The sequence below is a fragment of the Dipodomys ordii genome, unplaced genomic scaffold, assembly GCF_000151885.1.
Source record: "Dipodomys ordii isolate 6190 unplaced genomic scaffold, Dord_2.0 Scaffold62, whole genome shotgun sequence".
In the NCBI taxonomy this organism is placed as follows: domain Eukaryota; kingdom Metazoa; phylum Chordata; class Mammalia; order Rodentia; family Heteromyidae; genus Dipodomys; species Dipodomys ordii.
In genome coordinates, this window is record NW_012267278.1 from 1,494,260 (window position 1) to 1,508,533 (window position 14,274).

Consider the following 14,274-nt stretch of genomic DNA (forward strand, 5'->3'; position numbering starts at 1 on the left):
ATTAATAATGTGGCCATGACAGGGCCTGGAGTTTAATCCCATATTAAATTAATTCTGGGATGTGAAAAGTTAGTTGTCAAGCATTCTTCAAGTAACATTTTATAATAATATGAACATGAATTATCTTTAATATATTACATCCTATATATATTACAAAATAACACAAACCACTGCTAAATTTCCCTTTATATGTTTCAGTGTGTCTAGAGATTCTCCCTAAGCTCCAATCAAATGTAATACTAATGCTATCATATTATACCAAAAGAAATATTCTTACCTCATCTATTTCTAAAATTGGAAATGTAGATGCTAATACCAGAAAGAAGAAAAGACACAGATTATGGGTTACTTTATTATCCCAAGTGACGATCCCTCTCTCTGGGGCTTGTCTGGCATTTTCCTAGCCAGATCTTCTTTCATCCTGGTGGTTTCCTGTTAGAAACCTAGAGATGTCTGCTTCTAAATGCAGTTTTCTCAAGGCCAGTATCATGGAGGGGAAAAAAGCCATTCAATTCATTGCTTGCTTTGCTTTTTTAAGAGGCTCAGCATCTTATTGGGTGATGCAAGATGTCCCTGAGCCACAAATAGAGTCTAACTAAGAGCAAGAATTCCAACTGAACCTTTAAAGAGTAGTCATGGTCTCCATCAGCAAGGGGGATGAGCCAGTAACTGAATCATATCTTTTCTAAAGTGAGTGTGTGTTGAGGGAAAGGGATGGCATGTGCTTGCTTAACTTTTTGGTGCTATTGGATATATATTTATCTGTTGGGGTAGAGGGCATTCAGTATGGCCCTCAGGCATTTTTGTTTGGCCAGTCAACTTTTAAAAAGGCAGACTCCTATTTTTTTGTCGGTCATGGGGCCTGAACTCTGGGCCTGGGTGCTACCCCTCAGCTCTTCAGCTCAAGGTTAGCACTCTACCACTTGAGCCACAGTGCCACTTCTGGCTTTTTCTGCTTATGTGGTGCTGAGGAATTGAACCCAGGGCCTCATGCATGCAGGGCAAGCACTCTACCACTGAGCCACCTTCCCAGCCCCATTCTTACTTTTTTCTTTCTCGATATAATAGCTAGCCACAAGCAGCAGCTCTGCCTCCAGTTCTTTCAGATCCTCCAAGGCTTCCTCATACATGATATATATACCACGTTGGTCCTGGGTGTGAACACAGCCAGCTTCTATGCTGTAAGAGTCATCCTGGCTCTCCACTTCCAAGAATTCCATGAGTTGGACACCATGGGCCTGAGGAAAGAAAGTCAAGCCCAGAAGTTACTAGAAAAGGAAGAGTTATATTTTGCTAGTCTAAATGGCCCAAGCAGCAGGCTTCTACTCACACAGTGGGCTGTCAGCACAGAGCTGACAGATGTCGAAAGTATGTGACATCACACAGGTAAGGCACATGAGTTCCATAAACATGAACTATTGAAAGCATTTTTTGCTTTCATTTTATAAATTCTTCTAAAATGTATTAACACAGTGTCATGTCTTAGTATCATACTGGGTTGGATAGTGTCCTCATAATCTATATCCACCTGGAAGCTGTGAATGAGAACTTATTTGGAAACAGGATCTTTGCAAAACTAGGTCAAGATCAAGTCATACTTAATAGGAGTAGACCCTAGTTCAATGATCAGTGTCCTGATAAAAAGAGGGAAATGTGGATGCAGACACTTAGGAGAAAGGCTCTGTGAAGACAGAAACAGAGCTGAATGATACAGCAGTAGGTCAAGAAGTGTCAGGGACTGGCAAAGATTGTCAACAAGGGTCTAAACCCGAAAGAAGCCAAAAGAGAGGAGAAAGGTTCCTCTCTGGAGCCTTCAGCAGAAGCATGGCATTCTCCTCTCACCAAGATGTTCTACCTAAGCATGTGAGGCCAGGCAATCGTGGACTGAACCATCTGGAGCTTGTGAACAAAATAATTAATGCCCCCCTTCCAGTTGCTCTTTCAGACATTTTGGTCCCAGCTATGCAAAAATAACTTACACAACCAAATCACTCCATGCAGGGCTACACCTCAGTTACTATAATGTTTCCATACTTCTTCTTTTATTTTTCCATGGTCATGTGGAAGTCCCTCTTTCTTAAGGTTTTGTGGCTAGAGTGTTGATCTTTCAATATTATGCTTGGAGGAGTGGCAGGAAGGGGAGAGAGCAATAATTATCAGTCTGAGTAAGAACTAACAACCTTTGGAATGATTCATATATGTCGTAAGTTTGAATATTAACTGATTCCAAAATAACTATTTGCCAAAAAGTAACTATGTAAAAACTGTTTGCCTGTTGTTGATTTTCCTCCCTAGGGACTCTGCCACTACTCATTAATGTGAATTTTAGGTCTTTTGGCAATATAGACAATCTTACCTGACTATAACAGTAGTCAGCCCAAGATCCAATCCAAGTTGTTTGGTAAATGACTCAACCATTTGGCCCTGATTGTGTGTATGTGTGTGTGTGTGTGTGTGTGTGTGTGCGCCAGTCTTGGGGCTTGAACTCAGGGTCTGGGTGCAGTCCCTGAGCTGATTTGATCAAGGATAGCATTCTACCACTTGAGCCATAGCTCCACTTATAGCTTTTTAGTGGTTAATTAGAGATAAGAGTCTCATGGACTTTCTGGACTTGGCTAGCTCTGATCTTTTAAAAAGCAAATCAAAGACATCTTTTACTCTACTTTTTATCCTAGTTCAGAAATTATAATATTATTATTTTAGCTAATTGTTCTTCATTTGAACAGTATGTTATAGTTCACAAAACACTTTCACGTATGATCTGTTTATAACCTTACAACTATTCTGTTAGAGCTGAGCTTTTCTCTAGTCAAATAAACATTTATTAAATACCTACTATGTGAAAACATATATCTAATTCTACATTTTCTTGCCACTTGAACATCTATCAAGTACAAGGTTTTCTGTGTCCTAAATTGAGATTCTGATCACCATCAGAAATCTACTCAAACTTGTATAGCATGTTACTCTACTGAACTCTCCAGGCAATTATGACAGAATCATAAGTACTTGTGTGTCTACACACACCTAATCAGGTTTGTTTGCACCACTATACCCATATAAGTAACGCGCTGTGTTTCATCATTATCAAGGCTACAGTGTTACAAAACACTTTGTATCTTGTAATAATAATAATCTTATGAGAGCACCATATGGATGTGGTCCATTCTTGACCACATGTAGCTATATAACACATGATTGTATATTTAGAATCTGACCATTCTCACTCCACTGTTTTTTTTTTTTCTTTTCAGATACAATCTCTTAACTGGACACCCTATATTATCGCTGTAGTATCTTCTGTCTGTGTCCACTACAGGGGCATGACAATTAAAATGAAAGTTTTGTTGAAAACTTTTCAAGGGATCTCCTCCAGCCCCAAGGTCCTCACAGTGGTCCACAAGGCTATAGGTAAAGAGTATCTTCCATCTTTCTATCCTCACTGCTTACCACTTTGCTCATGAGCTATTCTAGTTATAAGGAACTCTTCCTTGTTCCTTTAATTTGCCAGACTTGTTCTGCCTCAGGGTCTTTGCACTGGTCCTTTCTCTGTCTGGTGCTCTTCTTCCAGTTAGTCACCTGATTCACTTCCTACTTTCCTTCAGATGTTTACTCAAATAGTACCTTTCCTGTGAGGCATTCACCACTGCCTACTGCCAACAGCAATGTCCCATCTCACACCTTGGGCACTCTTTCCCTACTTGATCTTCCACAGCACCTATTACCATTTTTCTTAGTCCACAAAGATATATTATTCCATGAAAAGCAGTCCCCAAATTCAATGGACTACTAAGTTTCTTGCTCACGCAGAGCCCACTGCGGAACCAGTTGCTATCCAGGCTGCCATCTTTATGCAGTGACCCAGGGATCCAGAATGTTTCCATCTTGTGATTGAACCACTTCTATGTGTGCCTTCCACTGCCTGAGACAGAGGAAGAAAGCCAGAAGGTGTGAGCCAGTCCCCATGTGCTTTGGACTGACACTGACACATGTCAGTTCTGCTCACAGCCCACTAGCCAAAGCTAGTCATAATGCCCCCTTGATTGCAGAGGCTAGGAATTCTGGGAATATCTTGGCACCAAACCACCCAACATTCTATATATGTTCCTTATTCAATTGCTTAATGTCCCTTTCTCTCTAGAAGATAAGTCCCATGATGGAGGAATTTGTTCCAGTTTTGTTCCCCAATACCTAGTATATTTACTAGAATAATTCGTGGAGTAAATGAATGAATGAATAGATAAATGAATGAATGATAAGCTCACAGACTATGGGAGCAGGTACACAAATAGTCAAGTATAGACACCTGCTGAGGACTATGATGAAGGTAGACAAGTGATGAGGTGAGGGACTTGGTTCTGCATAGAGATGTCAAGAAGGCCTTCCAGGGAGAAAACAACTGCACCCATTCAGAGACTCAGGCCCTGCTCCATAGGATGGAAGTATAGAGAAAAGGAGGAGGATGAGGTCCAAGAGGCTGGCAGGGGCCAGATTGTGCTGACTTGTAATCGTCATCAAGAAGATTGGACTTTATCCTGTGAGAAACAGGAAATTTGTGATGGACTTCCAGCAAGGGAATAGCATGATTACATTTGGGCAAAGACCCCAGAGAAATGTACTAAGTCATGGAAAGAGGTGTGGTGGAGAGGGAGAGAGAGACAGAGAGAGAGATGGAGAGAGAGAGAGAGACAGAGACAGACAGAGAGAGAGAGGAGAGAGAGAGAGAGAGAGGGATTCTACTTAAAATTCTTCCCTGTTCCCCCATCCTAGGAACTGATCCCACAAACTCAGGAGAGCCTGACCCTTCGCAGCCTGGCCACTCTTCTTTGTACTTTCTCCCAACAGCCTCTTAGTTACCAGCAAACCACACCTGCACATTTGGAACTCACTACAGGCTCTGAAGCTTCCACGCCTGGGGACAAACACCCAGAAAAAGCCTACTGCCTCTCCTGTGGGACTCTTTTACCCCGCTATTTGTATTTCCTAAACTGGCAAAGTATCTGTGTCATCTTTTTTTTCTTTCTGGTATTGCTGTTCAGTGAATAGTTGTTAATATTCACCTAAGACTTTTCTCATGGGATCAAATATGCTGGGCCAAGGGAAAGCACCAAGGAAGGGGTCTTCATCTTAGAAGCTTCTCCTATGCTTGGTGCTTCCAGAGGTCTTGGTCCTACCAGCCTTGAACCTGGCCTGGTGAGATCAGCTTAATCAAACAGCATTTGTGCTGCTCTTTCTTCTACATGGGAAAGAATCACACCATCCAGGGCTGGATGCCCCCATGTAAATGATGACAAGGCCACATGCATGGCAGATAGCTAAACCACCTGGTCCTACTGAAGACTGCCAGAAGGCCACTGTTTTGAATGTCTCAGTCTAACTAGAGTAATAGCAGCTGCTAGCTGCTAGATAAGGAGGACATTGTTCTTATCATGTATGAAAGACTAGAAAAGACATAGCACATGGCCTGGAAGCGCTCCTTCTACAATCCATGGGTCAGGTTAGGATTTGCTCCTCCCCATCCCACTGTAGTTTTACTTCCCATACCCACTTCAGAACAAACAAATGGGGAGAGAGTTCTTTGGTAAGAATTGTTTTAAAATTCTATTAGTGGGCTGGGAAGGTGGCTCAATGGTAGAGCACTTGCCTTGCATGCCTAAGGCCCTAGGTTCGATTCCTCAGCACCACATAAGCAAAAAGGAAAAAGCCGGAAGTGGCGCTGTGGCTCAAGTGGTAGAGCGCTAGCCTTGAGCTGAAGAGCTGAGGGACAGTGCCCAGGCCCAGAGTTCAGGCCCCACAACCGGACCAAAATAAAATAAAATAAAATTCTATTAGTATAATAACGTATCATAGCTGGGGTAAGATCAAAATTACTAAGAGAAATATGTGTGTCTTACATACATGTTTGTTGTAAGTATCTCAGCGCTCCTCCCTAGGTCCACTGAGCCTGACTGGCAAGGATCAGGAGAGGAGGTCAAAAGGGTGGGGGAGCAGAAAGGAAGTCTGTATGTAATGAGGGGACAATGGTTTCAGGATATGTTTTAGAGAAGGAGATCCAAAAGAAGACACTTCTGTCCTGGACAGCACAGAGTGAAAGCAGGGCTCTAGGTAACTGGTGGGGAAGGTATTTCCAATATCTAGATCTGAATACAGCAGCCTCCAGCTATACATGCCTGTTAAGCTTGTTTTGCTGTTGTTAACCTTTTTCTTGCTTCTTTCTACTTTTGTTTTATTTTTTCCTCTGGGGCTTAGAAAACAAGAAAAACGGGGTTGAGGATTTAGCTCAGTGCAAGCACAGTTGCCTGGCAAATGTCCTGAGTTCAATCCTCAGCTCTGGAAAAAAAAATGGGGGTGGGGTGGGGGACAAAAAGGGAACTCTAGGGGGCTGAGAAGGTGGCTCAGTGGTAGAGTGCTTGCCTTGCATGCATGAGGCCCTGGGTTTGATTCCTCAGCGCCACATAAGCAGAAAAAGCCAGAAGTGGTGTTGTGGCTCAAGTGGTAGAGTGCTAGCCTTGAGCTGAAGAGCTGAATGGTAGTGTCCAGGCCCAGAGTTCAGGCCCCACAACCGACAAAAAAAAAAAAAAAAGGACCTCTAGAACAGCAAGAAGAATCCAAAGGAGCTTCTTTATAAGGACACCTGATTCTCTGACCAGGAAAAGTAGCAGAGTCCCTATTTACTACCAAGTCAGAAATCTAAGAGCTTCCCTTCCCACTGTGACCTCCAGAGCTTCTCTCAAGATGACACTGGTGAGAAAGTCATTTTTACTACTGCTTTTTTCTACTTTTGGCATATATTAGTCTTACAAAATTATGGGCTTCACTGGAATGTTTCAGACAGACACATAATGTACCTCCATCATATTCTCCACCTCACACCTATTCCCCTCTCTTCTTTTTGCCCCTTTTGCTAGTCTCCTTCCTCTTCTCATATAGCCATCTTTCTATGTCTACATCCTTGTATAAAAAAATCTAGATTCCACATATGAGAGAAAATGTAATTTTAATTAGTGTAAAAGAATTGTACAAATTGTTTTAATTGTATTTTCATAGATGTATACAATATACCATGATCATATTCACCCCCTCTTTATACTCTTAACTCCCCTTTTCTTCTTTCTAGACAGTATTTAGTTTGTTTCCTTATCTTCATAATTATTGTTGTTACTATTATTATTACAACTATTATTATTATTTGTTTAGGCCTATATTCTACATATGAACAAAATATATTTAGCCTTTTGAACTTCATTTATCTTGCTCAAAATGATGATTTCCTGTTCTATCCATTTTCTGGCAAATGATATAACTTTATTCTTTGTGACAGAATAATGCTCTAATAGATATATTTCACATTATATATATATATCTATCATTATATATAATATGTCCCCTTTCCTTTACCCATTCATCGTATGTTGGGTATCTAGGCTGATTATATAGTACCACAGTAACATGGGTGTGGAGCCATTTCTCTGAAATGTTGATTTACAGTTCTTTGGGCATATGCCCATGAATGGTATAGAAAGGTAATAAGGCAATTCTACTAATTTTTTGAGGAATCTGTATAACTCATTTCCATAGTGGCTAAACCAACTTACATTTTCCTAAGAGTATTCCTTGTAACTGATTTCTAAAAACAAAGTTTCTTGGGACATGGATAATGAAGGAAGGAAGGAGAATAGCTCACCTTGGGCTCTGTAGGTATCCTATGGACATGGTATTGGGCTCCTAAGCCTTGAAAGGTGCTCAAGCCTTCTTTAGTCACTGTTACCCATGAATTATCTTCTACCATGGAGACCAGGTTCCCTGAACCCGGGGTGAAGCCTGAAGTATCGAGTGCCAAAGTTCTCTCAACTGATCTGAAATAGTTCAGAACTCCTAGGCATATGCGCTGTAATAAAGAAAGAATGGAATCATGTCCCTGCCTTTTGCCTCATCCTACCCAAAAGAAGAAAGCTGGATGGGAGCATCCAGTAGAAAATCAACCCTTCTGTGAAGAAAAGGATCACATCATCCCACAAAGGGGTTGATTTTATAACAAAAAAAATCAGAATAAAGAGAAAAGCAAGTATTGGCCACCCATATACCTGTAGTTTCCGGATTCGCAGATGGCGCAGACACAGCAAAGACAAGTAGGCTCCTCTCATCAGGACAAAATTTCTGTCACTGGAGTCATTCCCATCATCCAAGCCCAGCAGTTGTAGGGTCATTGCATAGTTGTACCTGTAGCATGCAGATACAAAGCACCCTTCACCTCAAAGAAGTTCAGAAAATTCACATACATCACAATGAAGTCTCTGTATTTACTATAAGGGAAATTTGTAATGGCTGCCTTGAAAAAATACCCTGGCAGGAAAAAAAAATACTCAATATGTCTATGAAGAAATGTATCCTAGAAATTACTCTCACTAAAGACATAGTCCTGTCATATTAATTTGTTTGTCTGACCTATTTGAAGTTTTACTTTCATTTTGACTTGAACTAATTTCACTTTAAAATGTAAGCTGCATATTCTTCAGTCACTCAATTTTCTTCACACTTTTAAAATTCCATCTAATTTCTTGAGTCATCAATAAAATGATTTAATTTTACCTTGTCTCTTTTTTCTGCTTGAGAAATCCATCAGCGTGTTGGCTAAGACTTAATTGTGCAAGACCATTTTCATTTCCTTCCATTGAAAGGTTATCATCCTTCATATTTTCATTCTATCAAAAAATAGCATTAGTTCAATTACATGAGCATCTTTAATGTTATTAACAAAGCAATAGTCAGTAGGTTTCTATAATAAATCAAAGGGGGCGTTGTATTTACTAAGCAAGACTTTGTTGTATGAAAATTCACTATTAAATAGAAGTTGGATATCCCACTCTTTACCTCTTATGATTCATTTTACAAAAAGTTGATACACACTTTCTTTTTAAGACCATGTATGCTTGGAACCTTGAACCTCTCTAATCTAGTCTTGATCTACACTAAGAGGTCAATGGATTTCAAACCTCTCTCTACACATTAGCCATATAATTCAGTCATTTAAAGTCTGGATCCTGTCTCTACATTGGTAAAATGGCATAATCATGGGAAATGATAACTTGCTGTGAGAATCCAGTGATCAGATGTATATAACATGTGCTCAAGGCACTAGCATTCTCCTCCATGAATATCAGCTCTCCATCACCCCCATAGGATCTCCATGAAATTAATGGTTCACAATTAATTCATACAGTCATCTTTCCTGATGCTGAGAAGGATGTGGTTTTGCATCAGGGTCCAGGGGTAACAATGAAGAAGATGATGTTGCCTGTGGTCCTGTCCCAGCCCTCTCTGAAGCCTCTTTTAGTTGTCTTGTTTGCAAATCCCTGGACATGCACTCTGTTCTTACAAAATGAGCTTAGGGGAATAAGACCCCCAGAATAGCACTACGTGGCAATGACTATTTGGATACCTGCTCTCTGGGTTACTTATAGTATAACAGTTGGTTCTTGAAATCGCAACAAGTCTTTTGGTAGAAACTTCTGCACATTTCCTAATAGTCATTTTCTTCTTTTCCTATAGTAATTGAATATTTATCTTTGCACTTGGACACTCAGATAAAGATGACATTCCAAGCTTCTTCTACAGATAGGTATAGCCATATGACTAAAAGAGTAGGGTACAAAATACCAAGCTGATGCTTTAGGAAATATCTTTGAGGAGGCAGCTTCCCCAACCTCAATTCTCTAGCCTACTGCTTAGAACATGGTCTGTGACAGACCATGTGGTCTGTCACATTTGTTGAAACTTTAGGGCCAACAGAGCTCTACTGTCTGAGGACTTCTTGGAGCAGCTGCCACACCAGCTCCATACCTCTCACCTCTAGTAGTTCATCTAAGTATGGGGGTTGGGGAAGAGAAGATAAATTTCCAGTTTCTTTAATTCTTTGTCATGTTGTTTAACCATAACTTTAACTAATATAATTCCCAAGGGCCTAAAGATAGAATACCAGGTCTTATGACAGGCAGTAGGGAAGGGAAATTTTGACAGGGCTGTCAGGAAGAATAGGTGAAAGATTATGTTGGTTATCATGAGGAAGCTGCCCATTCTGTCTAAGCTGAGATAGCTCCTGTCTATACCAAGTCAGTGCATTTCTTTGTATGTGTGACATAACTGTAGGATAGGAACTGACATGTGGAAGTGACATAGGAAACTCTAGTTTTGAAAAATAGAAACAAATATCCCAAAGTGAAGAAAACCTGTATCAAAAAAAGCTGTAGACTCCAACAGGGAGGCTGAGGTTTGATAATTGGTGTGAATTTCATCTCTTGGGCCTGTGGTATGTTTAGGCTGCAGGTACAATACTACCCCTTGTTCCAAAAGGAGAGTTTGAGCCACATCCTTTTTCTGATAGGACTGTGACTTTTTCGGCTGTTTCTAAAATTACCCAGAATTATATAGGAAAGAACAGAAAATGATGTCAAGTTACAGTGAAAGAGATTTGAGAGAATGATTGAACAAACCACAAATGTTCTGACTAGCAGACTCTGATGAAGAGAGAAAGGGGCATAGCATGCTGAGATAGGAGAAGGAAATAGCCTAACATCCTCCAGGAAAGGAGACCCAACCACAGCTCATGAGGGGAAACTGCTTCAGAATTACAAAGCCTGGGACAGTATTCCCATCAGGAAGAGAAAATGGTCCAGGTAAGCAGGTGATTAGCAAAGTTACCCAGAATCCAGAATGCCAACACCTCTTTATGGGATCTGTGGTCCTGGATAGATAAAATTTTTTTATCTTTACCCTGCTTGTGGCTAGATGTTTCCCAGTATGCCCCCCCAAAAATAATGTATATTGAATTATGAGATTTCCATCAATTGTAAAGGTTATTTCTTTCTGGAAAGTTGGAAGAGATAGTGAATAGGGAAGTAGAATGGGAAAAAATAATTATAGGAAAATTGAATCTTTTATCTATTTTTCCCATCACCAGAATGTCTCTGCAACTTATGCAGACTTATCCACAGAAATATACATATACATACACAATTAGAAGTATATATACAGAACATTTTAAATGGTATAATACTGGGTGATTTTTATTTTCTTCCTTGTGCTTTTTTATTTTCATTTTTTATGGTAAATTCATGCTGCTATTGTCATTAAAAAATATTTGCTTTTAAAAAGAGATTTTCTGAAACAAGTATTAGGAAGTAGAATCATGTTTTGAGGGGGAGGGTAAGGGGATTATGGGAGTGGAAGGAGGAAGGGTGAGCAAACGTAATCATCATATTGAATGTACATTATGTAAAAAATGAGCCATGTAACTTGAGTGTAGGACAGAAGGGGGAAATGGAGAAGAACAAGGGTAGGGGTGATGCTGACCAAGAAGCATTGTACTCATAACCTGACTTATAGAATTGTAACCCCTTTGTACAACTACACAGTAATAATAATTTTTAAATAGATTTTTTGAAGTGAGGCACAGGTGGCTTATACCTGTAATCCTAGCTACTCAGAAGGCTGAGATCTAAGGATAATGGTTCGAAGCCAGCCCAAGAAGGAAAGTCTATGAGATTCTTATCTCCCATTAACCACCAAAAAGCCAAAAGTGTAGCTATGGCTCAATGGTGCTAGCTATGAGCACAAAAGCTCAGGGTGAGCACTCAGGCCCTAAGTCCAAGCCATAGGACTAGCACACACACATACAAAAACAAAAAAGATTATCTGTTGAATTTCATGAAGAGTGCCAGGAAAGGGGTATTACTTATTTTCCTAAACTTCTTGTATATCAGAGTCACTAAGAAGATCAAAGAAAGGGGTTCCACCAGTGTTCCCTGATGCTGTAGCCTGGATGCAGTATTAGGAATGTGTCCACATGGTGTGACATGTTGTTAATATAGAAAAGTAAAACACAAAATATGTAGGCATATAAGTGCATTTGAAAAGGCAGAAAGCAATAATAGAATTTATCACTAAGGATGGAATGGGGGCCAGAACTAGAGAATAGAGCAGCCAAGGAGAAATAGTTTTTCACTTATGCTTGAATTTTCTACAAGGAGAAAAATGTATGTGTTATATAGCTTAAAGCTAATTTTTAATGCTTTAAGGAGAAAAATGGCAATTACATTGAAGAAACCTGGCCAAGACCACTAACTTAAGTAAGTGAACAAATTCACATGGCTAGTGAGGAGTCATATTGATGCCATGTCGAAGTGCAAGGGCCATTTTTATCTCTGTGGTATTCTTGTTTACCTCAGCTTACACACCTAGTGTAGCATGGAGGCAAACATCAGATTAATTTAAATTAAAGGTCTTTGTACAATTTGTCTGGCTAGAATGCTTAATAAAGACTGTTAAACAAACAAGGGAAGATTGAGAAACTACCACAGACCAGGGGATAGTGAAAGGTGGTGCCCTGGGAGGATTATTGGAGCAGAAAGACAACTTTAATGCAACAATGGATGGAAGAGAAGTCATTTCGTTAACAGCAATGTACTAACATTGATTTCCTTAGGCACGATACATGACTCACAATAATGTAAGATGTTGATAACCAGAGAAACTGGGTGAAGAATATACAGAAGGCTCTTTGTAACTATCTGTATGGCTTTTCTGTAAATCTCACACTATAATTAAACTTCTTAGTCAAAAAATGAAAACCCTAAGGAGAGGTTACTGGTGAACAGCATGCACTGAGAAGAACTGATCAGAAGCTGTTTTGAGCTTATACTACAGTGAACGATTACAGTCTCTCCTAGCTGTCAAAATGGACAGTGCCATGAGATGTGCCTTCCTTCATGCAGCAGGTCCTTAATAAAGTTATTTGTCATGGGGTATTAATCGCCACCTTGCCAACTTTGGATTCAGAATGCCGAGCAGCATGCACATGCTAAAGTTTGTATTTGACTGCTACATGCTTGAAAAACAGGAACAGAGCTCTAAGATTCCTTCTCAATCCCACTCCTCCAACCTTCCATGTACCTTCTTTAATCTTAATCGCATCTGACTCATATTCAGCACTCAGAAAGACAGAAATACTTGAGGGGGTCACAGATTAGCACTCAGGAAAAATGTAAAGGAATGTGGAGAAAATGTTGGCTGTTACCTCAGAATTTTCTTTCTTAAATCCAGTGCTCTTTTCTGTTCTCTGCTTAAAGGCTCTTGTATAGGCTGTTTCTGTGGCCAGACAAATGCTGTATCCATACCCACCAAAAGATGCTGGCTGATCTTTAGCAGAATGTGCCTCTCCCCACCCACTGTTCTTGGCCCAGTAGCTTTCTTCATGGCACTTAGAAGTTAGATATGCAGACTTACTTCTGATGATGTATTTATTGTATGTTGTTCCCAGGGACAAGGACTGGATGTTTCACCCTCAAAGCCAAGAACAGTTCCATGTAAGAATCACTCAATGTGAAGGAATGAATGAAAAAAAAAGAGTGGTGTGTGTGTGTGTGTGTGTGTGTGTGAGAGAGAGAGAGAGAGAGAGAGAGAGAGAGAGAGAGATCTCCCTCATGTCTCACTCTGAAATCTTGAAATACACAGATTTTCTAAGTGTCTTTATAATCTTATTTACTGTAAATAAACTTGAATATACAGTGCTCTTATTTATCTCCTCTTGGTTAAGGGGAAAAGCATATATGTCAAAAAAAAGTAGCCAGAAAAAATGATTTTTCCTTCTTTCTTTCCCTTTTCCTTCCTTCCTTCCTTCCTTCCTTCCTTCCTTCTTTTTCTTTCTTTCTCTGTACATTTGGGCAGCCGTCTTCCACACAGCTTTGATAAAGGCAGACTTGCATCCCATCATGCCTGACTTTCCATTCCCTCTGCCAGTGATAGGAAGCAGTAACAGAGATAAGAACTGTTGGCTCTCCCTGCACTGTGTACTAGTGAGAGGAAGGCAGGCCCCACCCTGACTCCATTCTCATCATGGCTTCTCATGCTATTACCATAACTTGGAGTTTTATGATACTCAACACTTAGCCAAGCCATTATCTTCTCTCATTGTGAACACTCTGAAGTTCCTGGCACAGAGATCCCCTTTTCTGCCTGCTAAATGTCCATGGGCCACTGCCAAACTCACTCATCTGTTGACCTTAACACTTCTGCAAGATTCCAAGCAAGAAGCTACTTATCTGACTCTATGTTCCTTTGCCTCCCACTTTCCCCTCACTCTTAGTTCCCTCCTTTAGTCCTACTAGACCTGCAGGAATTTAAACTCCTCCTGTTCTCTCAGCCAGTGTGGGAAAAAGCTTTGTATTGATGGCCACAAATAGATATAGATATAGATGCTAATATACAAAATCTATTATT

The 14,274-nt window shown here is 40.2% G+C and overlaps 1 protein-coding gene across 1 annotated transcript in view; it reads right to left on the reverse strand.

Annotated features, from left to right (window-relative positions):
• LOC105990051 (transmembrane protein FLJ37396) overlaps positions 1-14,274 on the reverse strand; it is a 70,276-nt gene that overhangs the window by 36,673 nt on the left and 19,329 nt on the right. The window contains exons 11-13 of the mRNA XM_013022367.1: positions 8,590-8,702; positions 8,085-8,220; positions 1,046-1,238 (exon numbers count right to left, since the gene is read on the reverse strand). Of these exons, the coding sequence (XP_012877821.1) occupies positions 1,046-1,238; positions 8,085-8,220; positions 8,590-8,702 (442 nt within the window). The remainder of the gene's footprint in view (positions 1-1,045; positions 1,239-8,084; positions 8,221-8,589; positions 8,703-14,274) is intronic.